The sequence below is a fragment of the Peromyscus maniculatus genome, chromosome 1 (assembly GCF_049852395.1).
Source record: "Peromyscus maniculatus bairdii isolate BWxNUB_F1_BW_parent chromosome 1, HU_Pman_BW_mat_3.1, whole genome shotgun sequence".
Classification (NCBI taxonomy): Eukaryota; Metazoa; Chordata; class Mammalia; order Rodentia; family Cricetidae; genus Peromyscus; species Peromyscus maniculatus.
In genome coordinates, this window is record NC_134852.1 from 138,351,855 (window position 1) to 138,375,854 (window position 24,000).

The 24,000-nt window shown below is 44.2% G+C and overlaps 2 protein-coding genes and 1 long non-coding RNA gene across 3 annotated transcripts in view; 1 reads left to right on the forward strand and 2 right to left on the reverse strand.

Annotated features, from left to right (window-relative positions):
- The window catches only part of Prss36 (serine protease 36), a 40,951-nt gene extending 34,239 nt beyond the window's left edge, over positions 1-6,712 (reverse strand). The window contains exon 1 of the mRNA XM_076562979.1: positions 6,581-6,712. Coding sequence (XP_076419094.1) covers positions 6,581-6,712 — 132 coding nt within the window. The remainder of the gene's footprint in view (positions 1-6,580) is intronic.
- A 2,281-nt stretch (positions 6,713-8,993) lies between these two features.
- On the reverse strand, positions 8,994-9,477 carry LOC121832094 (uncharacterized). Its single transcript, XR_006075624.2, has 2 exons — positions 9,283-9,477; positions 8,994-9,123 (listed from the first exon to the last, which is right to left on the reverse strand). It is a non-coding gene; the product is annotated as an uncharacterized LOC121832094 (long non-coding RNA).
- Positions 9,478-9,525: 48 nt separating this feature from the next.
- Positions 9,526-23,401, forward strand: Fus (FUS RNA binding protein). The gene is made up of 15 exons (XM_006977014.4): positions 9,526-9,877; positions 12,020-12,044; positions 12,195-12,349; positions 13,295-13,439; positions 13,588-13,775; positions 14,029-14,245; positions 15,847-15,881; positions 17,372-17,404; positions 18,928-19,031; positions 20,148-20,277; positions 21,352-21,453; positions 21,584-21,707; positions 22,534-22,634; positions 22,753-22,897; positions 23,142-23,401. Exons 1-15 carry the CDS (start codon positions 9,526-9,528, stop codon positions 23,179-23,181), a joined length of 1,896 nt encoding a protein of 631 aa, XP_006977076.2. The 3' UTR covers positions 23,182-23,401.
- The last annotated feature ends 599 nt before the right edge of the window (positions 23,402-24,000 follow it).

A 24,000-nucleotide genomic window follows, 5' to 3' on the forward strand; every position in this document is an offset into this window, starting at 1 on the left:
ATAACTCCAGTTCCAGGGGATCTGAAATCCACCCCCACCCCCCACACCTTTGGCTTCCACAGGCATTACAAACAGTATACTTGCATACATGCGGGCAAAATACTCACATACATAAAATAAAAATTAAAAAATACTTTAAAAATATATAGAAGAGTGTGGCTGGGGAAAGCAGTTCAGTGGCAGAGTCCTCGCCCGGCATTCCCCAGGACCTGGGCTCCGTCCTTGGCACTGTAGGCAGCATATACATATAAAGACAAAAAAGCCGGGTGGTGGTGGCACACGCCTTTAATCCCAGCACTCGGGATCTCTGTGAGTTTGAGGCCAGTCTGGTCTACAGAGCGAGATCCAGGAAAGGCGTAAGCTACACAGAGAAACCCTGTCTCAAAAAACAAACAAACAAAAAAGACAAAAAAATGAGAGTTTCTTTGGTAATATCACCTTATTCTAATTGTAAAAATAATCAAAATGTAATTAATTTATATATAAGCCAAGAAATGTGTTAGTAACCCCAAATTAGCTTTTTCAATTTCAGCCCTAGGCACAAGCAGGGCTGGGCAGGATTGAACTTTTCGCCCCCTTGTGGTTGCAGAGAGGTATGAATTTGTACATTGAGCCTTATGTGAATCAGAATATTTTTTTCTATAATACTTGCTTTATAACAAGTATTATTTTTCTAGACAGAGTTTCTCTCTGTACCCCTGGCTGTCCTGGAATTCACTCTGTAGACCAGGCTGGCCTTGAACTCAGAGAATCGCCTTCCTCTGCTTCCTAAATGCTGGGATTAAAGGCGTGCGCCACCATGACCAGCATAATAGTTTTATATAAAGTTGATATGTCATCTGGTAGTGGCGGCTCATGTGTGTCATTTAACACTCAAGAGGCAGAGGCAGGATTACTGCCTTAAGAACCAGGCCAGGCCGGGCGGTGGTGGCGCATGCCTTTAATCCCAGCACTTGGGAGGCAGAGCCAGGCGGATCTCTGTGAGTTCAAGCCAGCCTGGTCTACATTGTGAGTTCCAGGACAGGCACCAAAACTACACAGAAAAAACCCTGTTACAAAAAAAAAGTAAAATCCAAAATCTCTGTCTCATGTCAGAAGCGCCACCTGATTTGGAACAGAAGAAAAACCAATATTAATGAACTATTCTATTGCCACTAATCTCATAGCCCTTCTGTTTTATTTTGACTCTTTAAAAAAAACTTTCTTAAGGTATAAATATTATCTCAAAATTTATAATATTAAAATATACATATTTCAAACTTTTTGTCATGATATTAATGTTCATATGAAGTAGTAATTCTAGAAAAAGGCTTCATCTAGCTTCTTGTACATGATTTTGGGTTTGAGTCTTTATCAGGTAACTAGGAATTAAGCTTTGTACTCTGGATGTACATAACAAACATTGGTCCTTTAACCTCTTTGAGATCTGCTGCATATGACATTTAAAATGTTTAAGATTTCTGCAGTGGACCGTGACAATACCTGACAGTGACCTTTGCAGTATCTAAAAGGGGGATGGGGCCCCACAATGACGATTCCACCTGGACTATGGCAACACCACTGATGTGACAAACACCACCCAAAGATCGGCTTTGGACTACAGCTGCTCAGACAACTTCAAGATGGCTAGCTGAGGTGGTGCAGCCTCACAGACTGCTCTAGCCAGGACTTGAGATAAGCCCTATATTTTCCCATTCGCAGAGACTGGACAACAAATGATACAGCTAACTCTCCCAGGATTTGACAATTTTCCCAATTTTTTAGGGGCCCCTAAAGGTGCCATTGCCTCCAGACAGCAGAGAGTAATTTTTAAGAATATGATGCCCACATTCCCATGAGGTTGGGGGTAGCTGGTTTTTGGTCATTCAGTGGGTTATAGATATTTGTCATTGTTTAGGGTGGTTGGTTACAAGTTGTTATGGGTAATGGTCAGGAAAAAAGCTAAACAAAGGAGATTAGAATCAGAGATCTTGTTCCAAAAAGAAAAAGGGAAGATATAGAAATGATAGGAAAAGGGGGTAGATTATTGAATCTACTTTTAAAACAAAAAAGCAACTACTAATCTTTTTGGGTTTTGTTGTTGTTGTTGTTGTTGTTGTTTTGTTTTGTTTTTGTTTTTTGAGACAGGGTTTCTCTGTGTAACAGTCTTGGCCATCCTGGAACTCTCTTTGTAGACCAGGCTGGCCTTGAACTCACTGAGATTCACCTGCCTCTGTCTCCCAAGTGCTGGGATTAAAGGCATGTACCACTACTGCCTGGCACAACTACTAGTCTTAAATAGTTAGCATTGGTTTGGATTTTTGTATATTGATACAAATTTGAGGCTATTTTTGCTAGAATTTACTGTACATATATTTCTATTCTTGTTCAAGGTATTGTACCTATACAGCTCATTTAACAATGTAATGTAAATTTCTAGTCCTTGAAAATTATTATTACAAACTACTTAGGATAATAAAAAAAAATACAGGTTGTTGTTAGTCACCTATTACAGTCAAACTTGTAGTCATGTTAGGTATGTTTTCAAGGTCAAACAAATATATTTTAGATAGACAGGTGGTCTTCAAACACTTCAGAGACATAGAATATGGCATTTAGATGTTTTAATAACATCTTTTTTTTTTTTATGACAATGAGACATGTCTGCCCCTGGCAGCACCAATCTACTTCAGAAAAGATGATGGGCATTGAAGATACTCCTTATGGAGTTTTCTTTCTTTGTGGCAATAGCTAGCCATGTTGGTAAAGAAAGTGCCCTTGCCTTGACTGCTGACAGTATGCTGTCCAAATTGGACAAGCAGGACACAAAAGAAGGCAACTGCTGAACTTTGCCAAGACAAAGTGGGACAGTCCTTCAAAAATCCTGCTTCACAGAAAAGTCTGTCAGATATTCTAGGTCTGTAGGCCAGGGGTAGATGCCCCAACATTACAGAGGATCCTTTGTTGACTGTCCACGCAGCCAGCTGTTTCTGTCATTTCCTAGTTTTGGAAGTTTTCTGCTGTGCACTTCCTGTTTGCTAAGGTAATATTATATCCTCAGGTCTCTGATGGAGTTGAAGACTAGATAGTTACAGTTTTTCTTGTTAACAAATTCAGAAGAGACACTCACAAAAGAGGTGTAAAGTGTAGAAGGTTGAGAGACATAAAGAGATAGTTTTGGGTTGATGATGCAAGTTAGGATGGAAAGTGAGTTAGGTACAACACTTTAGACTCACCAAGACAGGATAGATAATGGAGTATTTTCTCTGAATTTGTCAAATGCTAATGGATTAGACATTGTTAATGTAATTATGGCCTGTATATATTTGTATATTGTTATTGTACTTATTGTATATAGTTTTACTATGCCCACAATTATATAAATGGGTAGCATTGCTTAAGAGAGTTCTAGGTCTGGGGTGGTGGTGCATGCCTTTAGTCCTAGCACTTCAAGGCAGGAGGATGGCTGTGAAATCTAGGTCAGCCAGAGCTACAAATTGAAACCCTGTCTAAAGGGGTGGGAGATTCTTCTCTCCTGAGACACCCACTCAAAATAAAATAAAAATCTGGCTGTGGTGGTGCACATCTATAATCCCAGCACTGAGAAGCTGAAGCAGGAGGACGGAGACTTTGAGTTCAGCCTGGTTTCCACAATAAGATCTCAAAAATCAATCCATCCGGCTGGCAGGATGACTCAGAGGTTAAGAGCACATGCTGCTCTTCCAGAGGACAGAAGTGCAGTTCACTGCACCAATGTCAGGCTGCTCATAGCAGCCTGTAACTCCAGCTGCAGATAGAGCCAACTCCCTTGGAGGCCACCTGTAAGTGTGGACATTTACTTAGGGCTGGAGAGTTGGCTTATTGGTAAGAAGGCTTACTCCTTTTGCAGAGGACCCAGGTTCAATTCTTAGTCCCCATGTAGTGGCTCTTAACTACCCATAATTCTCGTTCTAAGGTAACTCCAGTTCCAAGGAATCCGACACCCTCTTCTCATGTCTGTGGGCTCCTAGAGAGCTCCTCATATATTCATGTAGGCAAAACATTCAGTAAAATAAAATAATTAAATGTAATTTTTTAATAAGAACACTTATTTATACTTATTATGTTCCAGGTGATTTACAGATGGAAAAACTACTTATACTCACAATAGATCTATGACGTTCTCTCTCTCTCTCTCTCTCTCTCTCTCTCTCTCTCTCTCTCTCTCTCTCTCTCTCTCAATTTTAGGATTTTCAAGGCTCTTACTCTGTAGCCCAGACTGGCTAGCACTCACTTTAAAGCTTAAACTGGCCGTGAACTCATGGTGCTTCCTCTTCAGCCTCCTGCTGAGCCACACACCTGGCTTGCTATTGTTTTGACGATGTGAGGTGGGGGGCTGTCCAATATCGCAGGGCCTCTGCATGCGGCTCAGTAAAACCCAAGGCCCCTTTGCTTCCCTGGATCCAGGAGGAAGGGATTCCTTAGACATGCTGCAGTCTGAGGAGTCCTGGGCTGCGGCCTCCTGCCTGCTTCACTCCTCACTGCCTGCTCCTGCTCCTCACTGGCTCTCCACGGTGTGTCTTGGGCCAGTGAAGGCTCCTAAGAAGAGAATGTGACTCTCTTTCCTCTGGTGCCCCCTAGCAGGACACAAGCTGAAGCGTCTTCACAGAGCAGGCTCTCGGTCAGGCTTGGTTCTCTGGGCTCTTACCATGTTTGGGCTGACAAATGCCTCATCCACTTGGTAAACGCCCAGTCGGAATGTCATCTCCTCAGATGCATCCTAACCTACTCATGGCGGAATGAATCACCTGACCTCTGTGACACCGCCTGTACTATTACCTACAACATCTTGTTTTGAAACAGTGTTTCTTTAAAAATTATATTATTACCATTAGTGTGTGTGTGTGTGTGTGTGTGTGTGTGTACTCAAGAGTTCGAGAGTGTCACAGCACACTTACAGAGGTCCGAGGACAGCTGTCAGGCTTGTGCTGCCAGTATGCTTCCTTGCCTAGTCATCTCCAGTCCATGACACAGTTCACCTAGCACAGGCTATCCTCAAACTTGTCCAGGCTATCCTCAAACTTGTCCTGAAGCCAAGGCTGGTGTCATTGTGACCAACGCTTTGGTCATTGTGCCTCTGCCAACCAATCTACTGAAAACATTTTTTTAAAAGATTTATTTATTTATTATGTACACAGAAGAGGGTCTCATTACGGATGGTTGTGAGCCGCCATGTAGGTGCTGGGAATTGAACTCAGGACCATCTGGAAGAGCAGTCGGTGCTCTTAACCTCTGAGCCATCTCTCCAGCCTCCTGAAAGCATTTGTAAGAGTCAATTTGCTTCTTGGATTAGGCAAGCTATGCCCAGTGTAATGATAATTTATGCAGGCCAGGTGTGGTGGGAGGCATACTTGTGACCCAGCAATCTGGAGGACCTCCAGGTAGAGGCGTGCCTGGGCTACCAAGCAAGCTACTATCTCTAACAAAACAGTCCACCACGTATGTCCCTCTCCCAAACGTGGCAGAGCTCAGGACTGCAGCTGCGGTTGTTCAGGAAGTGGAAGCGGAACCGGCAAGTCTAGCTGATGAACCTGCCTGGGCAACATAGCAAGTCTCAGTCTAAAAGGAGTTGGGAAGAATCTAGAAAAAAAAAAAAATCCAACAAGCAAGCCAAAGGGACTTTAAAAACTAGGGCCTCACTCTGTAGCCTAGCCTGTCTTCATACTGAAGGAAATCCTCCTGCCTCAGCTTCACAAATGTTGGAATTATAGCTGTGAGCTTCATGCCTGTGTCTTGGTGTTGTGTGACAGACTTTTCCTGGGAAGATGAAACACACATGTCTACTCGACCCAGACAGGGGGCCCACAACAGATCAAAGTATGGATCCCACCAAAGTCCGACTTGGTGAACTAATGAGTTTTACTGGGGTTAACTACAGGAATATGAGTGAGGGGTTAGTCACGGGAGCAGAAATGACTTAAAGACAGCTGTGTTCCTCTAGCGCAAGTGACAGCTCACCGAAGCTGGAAACCTGGAGCACAGTGCACAGCCTACAGACTCAGCAGGTTGGAGAGTGTCCTTTCCAGGCAGCTCAGCTGGCCTCCGCTTCTGCATTCTCTTCGACTAAGCTCTGCTTCTTCCTTGAGCCTCTTGGCTTGTCTGAGAGTGACTCAGTCTTTTTTTTTTTTGGGGGGGGCGTTTTGAGACAGGGTTTCTCTGTGTAGCTTTGCACCTGTCCTGGCCCTCGCTTTGTAGCCCAGGCTGGCCTTGAACTCACAGAGATCCACCTGCCTCTACCTCCCGAGTGCTGGGATTAAAGGGGTGCACCACCACCACCACTGCCCGGCTTTTTTTTTTTTTTTTTTTTTTTTTTTTTTAATATTTTCTTTTCTTTATTGAGAAACTTAAGTCTTGGGTACATCAAAACCAATTTCTAGGAGGGGAAAAAATTCAGAACCCCTCAATAGAAAAAAAAAGTTACCACCCAGGCCATAGCAGAACCTATAGAATATATTCCTATAATTGAAAAATTCTAGGTGCCTCATAATGACCTATTGAATTTGTAACTTGTGGTTCTTGTTGTGGAGGTCCACAGACGAACTAGGAAGTCTTCAGACCTTACTGAATGCCAGGAGGGGTTATTTGGCTTTTGCATCTTTTTCCTTGTCTCAAAGGCAGCAGCGGCAGCAGCAGCAGCAGCGCCCACCTTCTGGGCGGCTTCTTTCTTGGCATGATGAGCCTGCAGAACTGCCATAGCTTCACCACCTTGGCATGGAGAGACTCGGGGGACTCCAGCATGTGCAGCAGCCCGGCCTGGGGTTATTCTTATTCTAACTACCACACCTGTCTTATTATTTTTTTTTTAAAGATAGAGTCTCACTATTGTAACCTAGCTATCCTTGAACTCAATATGTAGACCAGGCTGGCCTTGAACTCACAGACATGTACTTGTCTCTGCTGAGATAAAGGCATATGACAGCAAGTCCAGCTCCTACCTCTTATGAGTTGGAATCTCGAGTAATCTAGGATCCCTATCCTTCTGCCTTCCCTTAGCTTATCTCCCTAGTGCTAGGATCGCAAGTGTGTGCTGCCTGGCTTTTTCTTTTCTTTTTAAAGACCGGGTCTTTCTCACTAGTTAACACGGGTTGTCCAGTTTACTGTTTTTCTATCTTAGCCTCTTGAGTATCTGGGACTATGGTGCACCATCTGATTCCCAGATCTTTTTCTTTCTTTCTTTTTCTTTCCTTCAAGACAGGGTTTCTCTGTGTAGCCCTGGCTGTCATGGAACTTGCTCTGTAGACCAGACTGGCCTTGAATTCACAGAGATCTGCCTGCCCCTGCCTTGGTGGGTTTCCAGATTCTCCCCTCCCCCCCCAGACAGGGTTTCTCCATGTAGTTTTGGTGCCTGTCCTGTATCTCATGCTGTAGACCAGGCTGGCCTCGAACTCACAGAAATCTGCCTGGCTCTGCTTCCCTAGTCCTGGGATTAAAGGTGTGCGCCACCACAGCCTGGCCAGATATTTTAATGAACACTTAGGGTGTTTCTAAAATTTTGAAATTTTAGACATTTTGGTGGCATATGCCTTTAATGCCAGCACTTTGGAGGCAGAGTCAGGGGGATCTTTGTAAGTTCAAGGCTGTTCTGGTAAACATAATGAGTTTCAGTCTAACCAGGGCTACATAATGAGATTCTGTCTCAAAATAAAATAAAAATTTGAGCCGGGCGGTGGTGGCGCATGCCTTTAATCCCAGCACTCGGGAGGCAGAGGCAGGCGGATCTCTGTGAGTTCAAGGCCAGCCTGGGCTACCAAGTGAGTTCCAGGAAAGGCGCAAAGCTACACAGAGAAACCCTGTCTCAAAAAAACCAAATAAATAAATAAATAAATGAATAAATGAATAAATAAATAAATAAAAATAAAAAATGAAAATTTGATATATAAATAATGCTATTGTGGTATTAATATATTATTATTATTATTATTATTATTATTATTATTATTTGGTTTTTGGAGACAGGGTTTCTCTGCAAGGTTTTTGTGCCTGTCCTGGAACTCCCTCTGTAGACCAGGCTGGCCTCAAACTCACAGAGATCCGCCTGGCTCTGCCTCCTGAGTGCTGGGATTAAAGGCGTGCACCACCACCACCACCACCACCACCACCACCCAGCTGTAGTATTATTTAAAATTTTTTATGTGTATTGATGTTTTGCCTGCATTGATGTCTATGCACCACGCATGTCCCTAGTGACCTTGGAGTCCATATGAGGTCCGAGGTCATCAGATTCCCTGTAACTGGAGTTACAGTCGATTGTGAGTCACCATGTGGACACTAGAACTGAACCTGTGTCCTCTGTAGAGCGGCCATTGTCTCCAGTCCCTGAATTTCATTAAAACATATTTTATGACGGGAGGCGGTGCCGCACACCTGGTCTACAGAGTGAGATCCGGGACAGGCACCAAAAACACACGGAGAAACCCTGTCTCGAAAAGCCAGAAAACAACACCCCCCCCCCCCAAAAAAAAAAAAAAAACTACCTACAAAAACATATTTTATGTGTATGGATGTTTTGTCTGTGTTATCTCTGTGCACCATATACATATTTGGTGCCCATGGAGGCCAGAAGAGGGCATGGGATCCCCTGGCACTGGAGTTTCAGATGGTTGTTAGCTGTCATATGGGTGTTGGGAATTGAACCTGGTTCCTCTGCAAGAGCAGCCAGTGCTCTTAATTTCTGAGCCATCTCTCCAGCTCCTTGAATTTCATATTTGTCCTTGTCCTTACAAAAAGTGTACAGGCTTTGAAATGCTCCAAATCATTTCATGTAATCAAGAAGCATTTGGTCGTTTCATAGATTTAGATTTTAAAGATCAGAAGCTCTGACCCTGAACTGCCTTACACTGACATGTTCTTCGTCTAGGGTCTCTCTGCTCTCATGTCTAAGATCCAATCCCACTTGCCGGCACCTCTGCCTAGCTCCGGGACTGGAGATTTACTCAGGGCCAAGCACAGGCTAAGCAATCACTCTACCCCCAGACTTCTTTTGTTGCAGGCACGTACATTTATTTTCTTTACAAGATGATGATGGGGAAGCCAGGCCGACTGTCATACTGGGGTGCGCTGGGGTAAGGCCAACAGGATCATGAATTGGAGGTCAGCTGGGCTGCACTGAGAGGCCAAATTTAAAAAAAAAAAAAGAAAGGTGAGAAATTGTGGGTTTCGAAACCACGTAAGCTGTAGACAGGGGTTAGTGTTGAGCCCGACTAGGGCCACAGGGTCCAGGCTAAGGCCCATCTTCTTTCAGGTCAAACGTCACAATCTACAAACCTTGGTATGTAAGGTCTAAGGAACTGCAAGCTTAAAAACGAGAGCGAGGGACAGAGACAGATCATGCTTTCAGGAGAGAATGAGCAGGGCCAGGGCAGGCGGAAGCACGCCCTCCCCAGTGAAAGTGGGGCCCAGCCGAGGGAAATCTCGGTTCCCACCCCCGGGGACTCCAGGCCTGGACTACAGTTCTGCTCTCAGGCTCAGGGCCCTGGCACCGCCCAGAGCGGGAGGCTGGGTCGTACCATGATGTCTCCAGAGGGGTGGCAGTGTGTGGAAGGCGGGCCCCGGGGGAGCGAACGAGCGCTCGTTTTCCCAGAGACGATGAGACACACGCATCGGCCGCTGGCCGTCGAATTCGCTTCTCTTTTTGTCTCCCGGGGTTTCGCCGTGTCCTCGGGCAAGGGCGGGACCCTGGCCGCGCTCCCCCCCTCGCGCTGCCCAACTTGGTACGCCCCGGGGGCGCGTAGGCGGGCGACGTACTTAAGGCCGGCGCGGGAGGCGGGGCGGCTCAGTCCTCGCGGCGCCGCTTCGCAGTCGCCTGGAACCCCTGTTGCTGGGCGGCCCGTGCGCGCGTGCGCGGACATGGCTTCAAACGGTGAGCGAGGGCGCGCGGCGGGCGGCGAGGGCGCGTCCCGGGGAGGCCTCGTTCCCTCCCGGCCAGGCTTTTGGATCTTTTTTTTTGGTGGGCCTGCGGTGGCGGGCGGCCGGGTGTGGGGCTCCCGCGCCCCTGTGGCGGGAAGGCGGCGGGAGGAAGGAAAGGGGAGGGCGGTGTCGCCATCTTGTGTGGCTCCACGGGCGCCTTTGGCGCCGAGTCTGGGGGGGGGCGGCCTTCCCTCGCGGCCCGCTCCACTTGGCGAGCGGGTCGAGAGGGACGCCGCCTGGCGACGTGGAGTGAGGGGCGAGGAGGCGCCGGGGCCCCTTGGCCTCGCCCCACCCCCTCCCTGGCTGCCGGGCCTCGCTTTGTCGCAGTGCTGCATCCGGGCACTTGGTGCGCGCACGCGCTCCGCTGGCCCCTCCCCCTTTCTCGGCGCGTTTTTTTTTTTTTTTTTTTTAATCCGCCCTCCCCCTCGCCCGCCTCGAGTTGGTTTGGGTTTTTGTCGCGAGACCCTCGGCGGAAGGCCGCCGGCCCGGTGTTGGCCTCGCCCTGCTCCCCGGGTCCCTCGGGAAGGGGCGGGGCCGGCCTCTTCCCGCCTCCGTGGCCTCCCGGCCGGGGCGGACGCGCTCAGAACTGGCCCGCGTGTCGGGGAGGCTGGGAGAAGGACCAACGGACTCCGGGATCTAGTTTTCCCGAGGCAGGAAGGACACGAAAGGAGTCGCTTCCCGAGGCCACACCCTCTTGGCTGTCATTTTTTTTTTTTTCTTTCCTCGTGCGGGGGCAGACCCCGGGTTTCCTGCACGGAGCTGAGCTACTGCTTGGCTTAAGGTGCTCTCTGCTTGTCGTGCGCCCGGTAGGCGGGAACGCCATCACTGGGAGGGGAGCCACAGGTCCGGAGCCTTGTTTGGCTTTGTACTAAAGCTTCACTTTGCCTTCATAAGGTCTGCAAGGTTGGCCACAAGGTGAATGGATGCTTTTAATAAGGGCATTTGTATGGTGTTGGAGGGTCACGTTCTTCAGACTGCTTGTGACTGTACAAGTCAATCCTGACTTCTGGTGACATTTTCCTATAGAGCTACTGTGAAGATGAACGTGGTGTGTGTGTGTGTGTGTGTGTGTGTGTGTGTGTGTTGCAGGCCTTGGGGAGGCCGAGACAGGATTTTTAAAGTTCATGGATGGTCTCTGTACTGGAGTTTGAGACTTGTTTAAAGAAGAAAAAAATTAAGCCGGATGTGGTGGTACACGCCTTTGGTCCCAGGGATAGGGAGGCAGAGGCAGGGGGATTTCTTGAGTTCGAGGCCAGCTTAGTGTGCATAGTGAATTCAGGGACAGTCAGGTACGTAATAAGAGACCCCGTCTATAAAAAACCAAAAATGTGAAAAAAAAGAAGGTAAATAATACAGAACCATTCCCTTGACAATATTTTCAGGTAGTAGTAGTTATCCACAGAAATCTTTTGGTGGTTTTTTTTGTTTCTTTTCTTTTTTTTTGTTTGTTTGTTTGATGCCTTAGGCTGGTGTTACAGCTTAGTGGTAGCTTGTTTAGCATGGTCCAGGTCCTGGATTTTACCCAGAACAAAACAAAAATCGAAGGCTTAGTTGATGTCTAGGAATTTGTGCCTTCTTTGCTATTGTATTAAAACTTACCTATTTCTAGCTTGCTTTACTCACAACTGGTGTTTCATGAAGGATGAAGGACTTAGCCTGGTTTTGCAATGGCATTTTTGAAGATTTATTTGATCTGGAGTGCCTCCTTTCTCCCCCCCCCCCCCCCTCCAGACAGGGTTTCTCTGTGTAGTTTTGGTGCCTGTTCTGGATCTCGCTCAGTAGACCAGGCTGGCCTCAAATTCAAGCCTCCTCAGTGCAGGGATTAAAGGCATGTGCCACTACCGCCCGGCAGGAGTGCCTCTTTTTTGTTTTTTAAGACTTAGTTTTTGTAGTCTTGGCTGTCCTGGAACTAGCTCTGTAGACTAGGCTGGCCTCCAACTCAGAGATGCACCTACTTCTGCCTCTTGAGTGCTGGGATTAAGGGTTTGTCTCCCCCCCCCCCCCAGAGTGGCTAGTACTGAAGATGAATTTAAATTCTATTCCAGTCTTAACTAAAATTAACATAACTTTCTTCCCTTCCACCTTTCTTTGACAGATTATACCCAACAAGCAACTCAAAGGTGAGTATTGTTTCTGGGCTGGCATGTGTTGATGGTAAGCGTGGCCTTTACACTTTAGTTATCTGTTTTTGTATGCTTTTGTTTTTTATTCTCTTTTATTGAAGATAACTTTACTGATCTGTTGTTTTTCTCCCCCCCCCTCTGTCCTAGCTATGGGGCTTATCCTACCCAGCCTGGGCAGGGATACTCCCAGCAGAGCAATCAACCCTATGGCCAGCAGAGTTACAGTGGTTATGGCCAGTCAGCTGACACTTCGGGATATGGCCAGAGCAGCTATGGGTCTTCTTATGGACAGACCCAAAACAGTGAGTCTCTTAGTGGACACAGCTTCACCCATTTTTTCTGAGTGTTAATAGCTCTTAAACCTGAAAAGTACTGAAAATCTCATATTTTCCCTTGTCAATCTAATTGTTAAAATTTTGTGGTCAATCTATTTTTAAAAAATGTGTGATTGTTTCTTGAAACAATTTTCTCCATATTTTCATTTTGTGAAAAAGCATGTTTCCTAAAGAGAACCAGTTTTAGGATGGAAGGAAATGGTTTCTTTGAAAATGGCTGTGCTGATACATGTGATTCACAGAGGTGGGATTTGCCCTTAGGTCCAAAAGACAAAAAAAAATACTGTGTCTATATCAGCACATTTAAATTTAGTTAGTAGGGATCTCTTGTGTTTTTTAAAAAGCTAGGCAGGCATTGTGATTTCTGTATATTTTGTGTGAGTGCAGGCATGCTTGTTACATGGTGCATATGTGGAGGTCAGAGGACCACTTTCCAGGGTTTGTTGTTGCCTACCTTTGTGATGATTCCGGTGATTGAACCCAGGTTAAGACTTTCACAGCAAGTCTAATTTTCCTTTAAAAAAAAAAAGTGATTTGAAATAGTTTCATTAAGATGCCCAGATTGGCCTTAAACTGTGACCTTCCTGCCCCAGTCTTCAGGTAGCTGGCCTTCCTCAGTAAACCTCTTATTAGCAGCCTCTAAGCTGACTTTTTTTTTTTTCTCAAGTAATAGGTGAGGACTGGGAAGTGTATAATGTTTTCTTCAAGCTATGCCTTGCCCCATCCCTCCATTTTCCTTCAGCTAATCTTATTATGTAGCTTTGGTTGACCTGGAACTGGACATGTAGACCAGTTTGGCCTTGATAGTGGAGATACCTGCCTCTGCCTCCCCAGTGCTAGGATTAGAGATGAGCACAATTGCACCTGCCCTTTTTTGTCTTGACAGCATTTGTAACTCTGTTTTCTTTGTAGCAGGCTATGGCACTCAGTCAGCTCCCCAGGGATATGGTTCCACTGGAGGCTATGGCAGCAGCCAAAGTTCCCAGTCTTCTTATGGGCAGCAGTCCTCCTACCCTGGCTATGGCCAACAGCCAGCTCCTAGCAGCACCTCGGGAAGGTAAGGTCGTATGAGAGTGGGTAAGGCCAGAAAGTATTGATAAATTAATGGTTGGCTCTCTGAGTAAAGAAAGGGAATGGACTAAAAGTGAAGGAGGTATTTGGTCATTTTATAGCATAATTCTGATTTTTCTTTGTTTTCCACTTAGTTACGGTGGCAGTTCTCAGAGCAGCAGCTATGGGCAGCCCCAGAGTGGAGGCTATGGCCAACAGTCAGGCTATGGTGGACAGCAACAAAGCTATGGACAACAGCAAAGCTCCTATAACCCACCTCAGGGTTATGGACAACAGAACCAGTACAACAGCAGCAGTGGAGGTGGTGGAGGGGGTGGTGGAGGTGAGAAAGTGGCTTCAGTTTTTGTCGTCTTCTCTGTGAATTTGCCCCTTAACTTAAAATTGTGCCTTTCTTGTTTACTAAGTTTCTAGTTCTTTCTGTCCTTTATAGTGACACCATTGACCGTTTCCGATACTTCACATCCTCTCACTTTTGTTGCTGAGAATTGCAACAGAAATTTATATATGCTAAGCATACATAACTACTAAGCACCCCCAGCCCTGTTTTTTTTAAAGTATTATTATTATTTTTATAGGCAACTATGGCCAAGATCAGTCCTCCATGAGTGGTGGTGGCGGCGGCGGCGGTTACGGCAATCAGGACCAGAGTGGTGGCGGCGGTGGTGGCTACGGGGGAGGCCAGCAGGACCGTGGGGGCCGAGGCAGGGGCGGTGGAGGTGGTTACAACCGAAGCAGTGGTGGCTATGAACCCAGAGGCCGTGGAGGTGGCCGAGGAGGCAGAGGCGGCATGGGGTAGGTGTTTCGTGAGTCAGGGAGTACCTTCAGTTGGGGAGTGTTGCATGGATCTCCCTTGAAGTCAGTCTCTAGTGCATGATTAGTATTGTTCTCTGGGGATATGTAAGGGCTTTAATTTGTGGGCAGAAGTGTTTCTTTGTATATTCCTATTATGTTTTTGTGAGAACTTGGGAGCCAAAATCCCATTTACAGCTCTTGAGTAGAGATTTGAGTATTGGTGCATTTATTTTCCAAAGAAAAAGAATACACATAGATGTGGATTGGAGTTGTTATCTCAGGCAAGAAACTTGGGAGTAAGAATTCTCTGCAAGGGAAACCTATTAATCCCATTCCTGGGAAATATTAGGGGAAACTTGTTCTGTGTATTCCCATGTGTCTTCCAGGGGAATTGGTAATAATGGTAAACTTGACCTCAGCTTCTAGGAATTGGCTGTTTACTTACTCATCCATATTCTGTAGTTACTTCAATCATGAGCCTGATTTTGCACTAATTTGACTATGGTTTTGTGTGTGACTTGGTTCATTTATGGGGTCTTCTGACTGAAGTGTGCAAACTTTTGGGGCAAAATACACTTGACAGTGGTATTCTGCTTTCTTATCCCACTGTCCAGCTTTTCTCGTCAGTTAAAATCAGCTTGTCCTACTGGATCTCTCCTTGTTCAAGTAAAACCTTAGATTTGATGTTAAAACAGTTTGTCAAATCTCTTGGTGACTTTGAAGGACCCTGTTGTCTCCCTTGAAAAGGGGAAAAATGTCAGTGATGTTCCCTTTTTTTGTTGTTGTTGAAAAAAGTAGGTTTTTTGAGTTTGTTCATGGTAAGTATTCAGAGGTGGGTGGGGGTAGTCTCAAAAAAACATGCAAAAATATGGAAAACTCTAGTTGTGTGCGTGTGTTTAATGCAAAACTTTAAAAGAAAAACAACTGTTATGTGACTGTTAACTTGCTCTGCATTTTATGTGCCACAGGTATGAAAGGTGACATTGCAAAATACTCCGCTCTTCTCACAGTGTAGAAGGGGTGACCCCGGGGGTGAAGGGTGATCAAAACCAGCTCAGTAGTTAGGATAGGGCTTAGCTGAGTTTGTCTTGCTCTAAGGGGAAATTGCCTTTGGTTATTTATGACTTTTTATGGAATGGGGTTGGGTCTGCTTGCTGCTTTCAAAGCAAAAAACCACACACAAAAAAATGTGTTCAGGGCTATCCCAGGGGCCTGGTGTGAAATGTCTTCTGGGTAAATTGGGGTAGATCTTTTAAACCAACTGCTGGGTTGTCCACCACTTGCAACAAGAGGAAAAAAAAATCTACGTCAGAAGAACAACCAAGGAAAAATGAGCTTTTTTTTTTCCAGGGGATATAGATGCAACTTTTTAAAGAAAAATCCTTAACTGTGTCTGAGAAATTGCACACGTGTGTGTGATAAGCTCAAAGGTCAGACAAGGATGGTCAGGAAGGGGTATATTTTAGTAGCCACTTGAATCTTTTTCCCAAAACACCTACCCATGTTTGGGGAATGTTGAAACAAAAACACAAAAACAAAAACAAAACCCTTTTGTAGCTGTTGGAAGCTTCATGTCCTTTCTTCTAACTTGTCTTCTCCAGCGGAAGTGACCGAGGTGGCTTCAATAAATTTGGTGGTAAGTGAACAGAGTTTCCAAAATTCCCAAATCCCAGCAATGCTTTGTCTGATTGTTCATTTGCAGATGTCTTAGCTTGTTAAGTGTCAAAGGTTTCTAAAGTGTCTATAGCCACCTCCAGGAAGGGGGTGGGGTAGAATGCCTCCTGCTGCCAGATGTGTGCTAACCTGGAGGCAGGCAGGCAGGGATTAATCTCTTGCTACTTAATTGGTTTTACCCAAGTTAAAAGAAATATTTAGACCTCTTGATGGGTGTTGCCACGTCTAGCACTTAGTGACCACACCATCATGAGCAACTGGAGAGTGTTTTGGAACATGTGGTGCCAACTTGGCTTTAGGATCCTTTTGATCAGTGTGTCCAAAGAGAGAAAGGAGAGAGAGAGAGTGTGTGTGTGTGTGTGTGTGTGTGTGTGGTGTGTGTACATAATCTCCCAAATGTTTTAATCAGGGAGAGGGACATGAACTGTTGCCCTGCCCTGAGGATGGTAATGTTGGTATATGCTTATATTAAATACTAAGTGATGTCAATGCAATTCTACATATGTACTCAGACAAGCGCATAGAAATTAGATCTGGGAAGGAAGGTGTGGACTACTTCAAGAAAAATCTTGAGAGCATGTGTTGCGCATGGGAAATAACCAGGTTTAAAACAGCACAAACTTGAATTCATGGAAAAATGGCAAATTTGAGAAGTCTCCCAGTAAGCTGGAACTTTTCTGGTTGTTAAACAAAAGGGTTTTTTGATTTGTCTAAACACTTAAAGCCAAAGGCTTGGGTTCATGACTTAGGTGTCTTTGTGTACAGGTACAATATATATGACGAATTTAGATAAACATTGGTTAAAGATGGTGTCTGGGAAAAAAAAAGAGGCTGTATTATGAAAATAAGATTTCTGGTCTATTCCCTGGGACATGCTTTTAAACCACAAAAGCTACTATGTATGTTTCTTATTTTCATGTTGCTTTGGGGAAACAACATGGTTAAGAATGGTTTTCAAGATGAAATTAAAAATTGTTCTACAAGGGTTGTCTTTGGTATTAAAAGTTTGGAGAAACTGGATGGATGCACATCACATTGTTGGTGTTGAGCTTATGTCTCTCTGGTGAGAGAACAGGGCCAAGTTATGGATGAGTTGGTTGGTTAATTTAAACAAGTTACTGAGTTTGTACTGCCCCATCCCCATCTGTGCTGAGGACATTTCCCAGCCTAGCTGGGGGAGAGCATTTTCTTGAAGTGTGGCATTATCCCTGTGGGGACTCAAAGTAACAGATCTTAAGAAAGGGGCCTGTGTTGTGTCTCCCTGAGACCCGCCTAGAGTATATTCTCCACTGGGCAGGCCCCAGAATAGGGTTTGGAGAGAGGCTGGAAGCAATTACTTGATACATTGCAAGAATTTTGATTAGATGTTAATTTATTGCCTTATCTGTCCTTTCCTGTTAGCTAATGGCTCCCTTTTTTTGTTTTTGTTTTCTTTCTTTTCATGTAACTAAGGCCCTCGGGATCAAGGATCACGTCATGATTCTGGTGAGTTCATGGTTTTCATGCAGTGTTCATCTGGATATTCTTTGGAACAAATAACTGAAAAAGTGGAGAGAAGGGAGTTTAACTGTACCTGGTCAGTGGTTTATATAAATATCAGAAGTATTGGATCCAGCGGTCTAGGATGGGTCTGGTAATTACCATTTCTAGTAAGTCCCAGGTGATATTTTGGCTGCTACAGGCCTTGCTTGAAAGGTATTCATTTAAAGTTAGTAGTGGCGTTTTTGTTTAGTTTTTTCAAGACAGGGTCTCTCTAACAGTGCTGGCTATTCTGTAACTTGCTCTGTAGACCAAGCTGGCCTTGAATTCAGATCTGCCTATCTCCTGAGTGCTGAGATTAAAGGTGTTGGCCACGACACTTGGTTAGTAATGGCGTTTTAAGTGCACATATAACTAATCCAGGTGCATACTTTATTCCTAGCAGGCTGATCTCGGAGTTCAGATCTAAGCTACCCTGATCTACATACAGAGCTAGTTTCAGGACAGTCAGGGCTGTGCAGGTGAACAGTCTTAAACCCACACAATGACAAGAAAATGCACACATCTAAATTGTTGAATAAACAACATTCAGTGAATAAAAGACCAGATTGCAAGATGTATAAAGGGAAGTAATATCTCCTGATGGTATTACTAATTTGAATATGAAGTTGGTTTTTTTTTTTTTCCCCATAAATTTTTTTTTTTTTTTGAGGCCGGGTCTATACTTATCCCTGGCTGTCCTGGAACTCACTTAAGTAGACCAGGCTGTCCTAGAATTCAGAGTTCTACCTGCCTCTGCCTTCCGAATGCTGGGATTAGGGGCATGTTCCACTATGCCTCACCAGTGTGAAATGGGTTTTTTTACTAAGGAATCTTGGAGTGAAAGTTGGGAAACGTTTTCTGTATTAGGTGTCTGTTTTAAGGATAGTTATGAGATTAAACATAACATTTTTTAAGGAGGTAGATGAATATTCAAATACTAGAATAAGAATGGATTGTTTTGGGCCGGGCGGTGGTGGCGCACGCCTTTAATCCCAGCACTCTGGAGGCAGAGCCAGGCGGATCTCTTGTGAGTTCGAGGCTAGCCTGGGCTACCAAGCGAGCTCCAGGAAAAGGCGCAAAGCTACACAGAGAAACCCTGTCTCGAAAAACCAAAAAAAAAAAAAAAAAAAAAAAAAAAAAAAGAATGGTTTGTTTTAGATTGGATTGTCTAAATCAGTGGTTCTCAGCTTTCCTAATGCTGTGATCCTTTAATACAGTTCCCTAACCATAGTTATTTTCATTGCTACTTCATAACTGTAATTTTGCTGATGTTATGAATTGTAAATATCTGCTTTCTTGTGGTTTTAGATGATCCCTGTGAAAGGGTTGTTCAATAATAAAATATTAGTTAGATGACAGGTCAGAATTCTGAGCGTTGCCCTTGAAATCTTGAGTAGCAAATACTTAAGCACATTTGGTATACCTAATACTAACCTTTGTCTTTCCTGTGCTCTTCACTTTTCTTTCATCCTTTGTTGAACAAGCAGAACAGGATAATTCAGACAACAACACCATCTTTGTGCAAGGCCTGGGTGAGAATGTTACAATTGAATCGGTGGCTGATTACTTCAAGCAGATTGGAATTATTAAGGTACATGTGAAACAGTGTCGTGCTTCCTCTTTACCTGTATTACAGGCTTGCAGGTTTCACATGTTAATAAAAACAGCAGTCTTGGTTCTGGGTGGTGGTGGTGGTGGCATATGTCAGCATATGCCTTTAGTCCCAGCACTGTGGAGGCAGAGGCAGATAGATGGTTGGATCTCTTGAGTTCCAAGGCCAGCCTGGTCTACAGAGATAGTTTTCAGGACAGCCAAGGCTATACAGAGAGATGTTGATTATTAATAGCAAAAGCAATCTGGTTGACATTTTTTTTTTCTTTGAGATTAGGGTGTTCACTCACTATGTAGCCCCGTCTGGCTTTAAACTTGGTACAAACCCCCACACTTAAACTGTTAAATTTCAGTAGAGCCCTGGTTGCACATACCTTTATTCCTTGTAGAGACAAGTGATCTCTGAGTTCAATGCCATCCTGATCTACATAGTAAGTTCCAGGACAACCAGGATTTTGTAAAGATCATGTTTCAAAAAATAAAAATTAATTTGAATGTTGGGACTGCAAGTGTATGCCTCTTGTATCTGACAAAGCCAAAGTCTAAAAGGTTGTCGTCACCTTAATTTATTGAGCAAAGAATATTTTGTTGTTGCACTTTCTAAGAGAAACCACAAAAAGATAGGTCTGATAGGTACTCAAGGGCACAGTACAAGCCAGGGCTTAAGTTCAGAAGAGTATCTGGGAAGAGAGGAGCCAAAGTTCAGAAGTAAATCTCAGGAATGATGGAGGGAGATCTGTGTTCCCATAGGATGCTGTACATTGATAGATTGAACCGACTTTAGATCATGTTAATTTTGAGCTTGTCCAGACTAAAACAGTACAACATAACTAACATCTATAGCACCATATTCTAAAACAGTATATCATAACTGTATAACATTACTGTTTAGGTATTGTAAGTAATGTGGAGTCTTGCCTAGAGATTGAACCCTGTGCTATTTTGTGGTTGCTAAGAAAGTACTGTAACCATTGAGTACATTCAGCCTATATGGATGATTTAGAGAATACAGAGTTGTGTGTAGGTTATATACAAACACTAGGCTAAAACCTCCTTGTATCTTCTAAAAATTGATGATTCATTTTGTTTTCTTTAGACAAATAAGAAAACTGGACAGCCTATGATTAATTTGTATACAGACAGGGAAACTGGCAAACTGAAGGGTGAGGCAACAGTCTCATTTGATGACCCACCTTCTGCTAAAGCAGCTATCGACTGGTTTGATGGTATGTATAACATACGGGCCATGAGGATGGAGCTTGGGTGAGCAGGCTTGGCAGCAGTTAGTGTTACCTGCGGGTCCATCTCGTGTGCCTTTGGCACTTTCTCGATGTGTAATTTCAGTGTGAGCTCCTTTGTTATGTCTCATTAGTTTATAAGTCATTTTTTAAAGATTGATTTATTTAATATGTATGTACATAGTGTTCTGCCTGCATGCAAGACAGAAGAGGGCACCAGATCCCATTACAGATGGTTGTGAGTTACCATGTGGTTGCTGGGAATTGAACTCAGGACCTCTGGAAGAGCAACCAGTGTGCTCTTAACCTCTGAGCCATCTCTCCAGCCCAGTTTATAAGTCATTTATTTTAAGAAGGAAGTCTGCTCTTAGATTTTTAAAAAATTTAATTAATGTTTATTTTTATTTCATGTGCATTGGTGTTTTTGCCTGCATATATCTCTGTGAGGTTATTGATCCCCTGGCACTGGAGTTAAAGGCTGGGGCTAGCAGCCATGTGAGTGCTGGGGATTGAACCTAGAGAGTAGCTAGTGCTCTTAACCACTGAGCCATCTCTTAAGCCCATTTCTCTTAGTTTTTAAAAGTGGTTTAGATCTGTAGGTTTAAATTCTCTCAACATTTGCTATAGATCTGTACATGCCATGGTATAGGCATAGAGGTCAGTGAACAAATGATGTGAAGTTAATTACTTCCGCTGTGTGGAATTCCGCCATATTTTATGGTCTAAACCAGGCCCTTGCATATCACTGCATTTTATATACCCTGCTCCCAAATCTTTTTATATTTACTTTTTTTTAAAAAAAAAAATAATGATTTTTGAAAATTAATTTACAGCAGAGCTGGGTGTGGTGTTTTTAATCCTAGTACTCAGGAGGCAGAGGCAGTTGGATTTCTGAATTTGATGTCAGCCTGGTCTACATAGTTCCAGTACAGCCAGAGCTAAATAGTGAGACCCTGTCTCAACCCCCCCAAAACAAAACCTTAACATGTAATAGGTTTCTTTCAACATAGGGTTTTCAAATATATTTAATTTTGGTTAATTCACCCATCTTTATTTCTTTAGGTAAAGAATTCTCTGGGAATCCTATTAAGGTTTCATTTGCTACCCGCCGAGCTGACTTCAATCGGGGTGGTGGAAATGGTCGTGGAGGCCGAGGGCGAGGAGGTGAGCCATTTATGTTTTCTGGTTTAAAGAGGTCAATCAAGCACAGTGTAGAAGAAGAGGAAAAGAAGTTTCATGGAAAAGGTAGACTAACGAAATGAAGGAAATACATTCATAATTATATTTGTACTAGGACCTATGGGCCGTGGAGGCTATGGAGGAGGTGGCAGTGGTGGTGGTGGCCGGGGAGGATTCCCCAGTGGCGGTGGTGGAGGTGGCGGACAGCAACGAGCTGGGGACTGGAAGTGTCCTAATCCGTGAGTGAATTTAGCTCTTTTAAAAAAATTCTTATGTGCACTATCCTTGATACTATGTTAAGAGTTAGGAAGATTTTTTTTTTAAAACTGAGATCCTGTAGAAGGAAGATTAGGCTAATAGTTTACTTAGCAACGCTTAGTTAGAGTCTTCTAAGTGAGTACCTAGAACTCCATTTGTCGCTGTTACTTTCCTATTGCTGTGATAAAATGCCACGATAAAGGCAATTTATAAAAGAAAATGTTTAATTTGGGGCTCACAGTTCACATGGTAAGAGTGGAGACTAATGATGGTAGGGACCATGGGTGTGACAGGCAGGCATGACATGGAGGAGTAGCTGAGCACTCACACATAGCTGGAGATAGAAACTGTCTCCGAGGCAAGAGAGCAAGCACTAACCTTACCTGCCTGCTTTCACTTCCTGATCTATCTCAATACTTACATCAACTGGCGATCAAGTATTCGAATGTGAGCCTAAGAGGGCCATTCTAATTCAAACCACAGAGGGAGACCTACAACTGAGATTCTGTGTGGGTAGGATAATGTAGGGTAGCATTGGTGTGCTGGACAGAAAGGTAGGTGATGGATGACTCATGTGCAGACCTGATGGAGTGAGACTAAGATTTCAAACATGAATTACTGAAGTGTTTTGTTTGAAACTGCTGTGGCAAACTTTACCATGGAAAGGAGGCTGTAGTGGGGAAATGGTCTAGGTTTAGTAATACTTTTTTTGTTTTGGCTCCTACTTGAGAAACAAGGCTTTGGAGTCTTGTGAATTCAGTGATCTGGACTTCACTCTTCCAAATTAATTCCCTTTCGTTTCTTTAGTACATGTGAGAACATGAACTTCTCTTGGAGAAATGAATGCAACCAGTGTAAGGCCCCTAAGCCAGATGGCCCAGGAGGAGGACCAGGAGGCTCTCACATGGGTAAGAAGGGAGCAGAGCTTGTTACAGAAGTCCAACAAGTACTCTGTGATTTTGATTTGGAAGGGTAGTGGGAGGGAAGGTAGAAGAACAACAATATATGTCTATTTTTCTGTCCTAGGGGGTAACTATGGAGATGACCGTCGTGGCAGAGGAGGCTATGATCGAGGCGGCTACCGGGGCCGAGGCGGGGACCGTGGGGGCTTCCGAGGGGGCCGGGGTGGTGGGGACAGAGGCGGTTTTGGCCCTGGCAAGATGGACTCTAGGTGAGTAAGTCTAAATCAAAACAAAAATAGAGAAACGGGTTGGGAGAAAATAAGGTTTTGCCAAGTGATTTCCTAGGAAAGGACAGAGCTCAGCTGGTTACATTATTGGGAAGGGGGAGTAGAAGAATTAGGAACACAGTCTTAAGAAAAGTCATTTGTTGGGTATTGGGACAAGTAGGATATTTGAAGGGTGTGCATGGGTAGTCTGGTGTAACTCATATTTAACTGATAATTCTTCTTTCAGGGGTGAGCACAGACAGGATCGCAGGGAGAGGCCATATTAACCTGGCTTCTGAAGTTCTGGAGCAGCTCTTCTTCCTGTACCCAGTGTTACCCTTGTTATTTTGTAAACTTTCAATTCAGGATTGCCCATGGATTTTTTTTTTCTGTGTGTTTGTGTGTGTGTGTATGTGTGTGTGTGTGTGTATGTGTGTTGTGTGTGTCAGACTACCGTAATTGTAACCATATCTCTGGTTCCCATTAAAAAACTTCATTTTAGTTAAAGTCTGTTGCTGCCCCCAGTTTACTTTCTGGAGGATGGGTCTGTGTTAGGAATGTGGGGAATTTATTCCCTCATATCATCTTGTATAGCAGGAATTTGAGTAATTGTTCCTATCTAGCATAACCTTGATTGATGTAACATTGAAAAGACAAAAGAATTCTTTGAGTGATTTCTAGGAAAGAGGTAAATGACTGGTACCTAGTTTTCAGGAAAAGGACCATGCATACAGTGGTGTAGTTGGATCACTTTTAAATCGTGACTTGTGTAGGTAATTGATATTTTGAAATTCGATGCTTTGAACTTAGTCCTATTTCAGATAGGTGTAGCATGAATTCTAATTGGTCTTAGTAAAAACCTGGAGCTAAGTATTAGGGTAAATGCTGAAAGATTAGAGAAGCAGAGCAGTCAGCCACTAGAAAGACTTCTTCCTCTACTGAATCCTCAGATTGAAAAGACCCGAGCTCCTGTTTCCACCCTGCCTTACCACTTACCCTCTCCGCCCAGCGATACCACTTGCTGTTTCCTCCTCCCAAGTGCTGGGTTTAAAGGTGTGTGTCACCACTGCCTGGCCTGTAGTGGCTAGCTCCATGCAAGCTTCATT

Bases quoted from the DNA above. Each gene is read 5' to 3' on its own strand.
- Fus (XM_006977014.4), top strand. From the start codon at position 9,526: ATGATGTCTCCAGAGGGGTGGCAGTGTGTGGAAGGCGGGCCCCGGGGG. The intron at 13,776-14,028 runs GTGAGAAAGTGG...TTATTTTTATAG, and splicing joins TGGTGGAGGGGGTGGTGGAG to GCAACTATGGCCAAGATCAG. The intron at 17,405-18,927 runs GTGAGTTCATGG...TTGAACAAGCAG, and splicing joins AGGATCACGTCATGATTCTG to AACAGGATAATTCAGACAAC.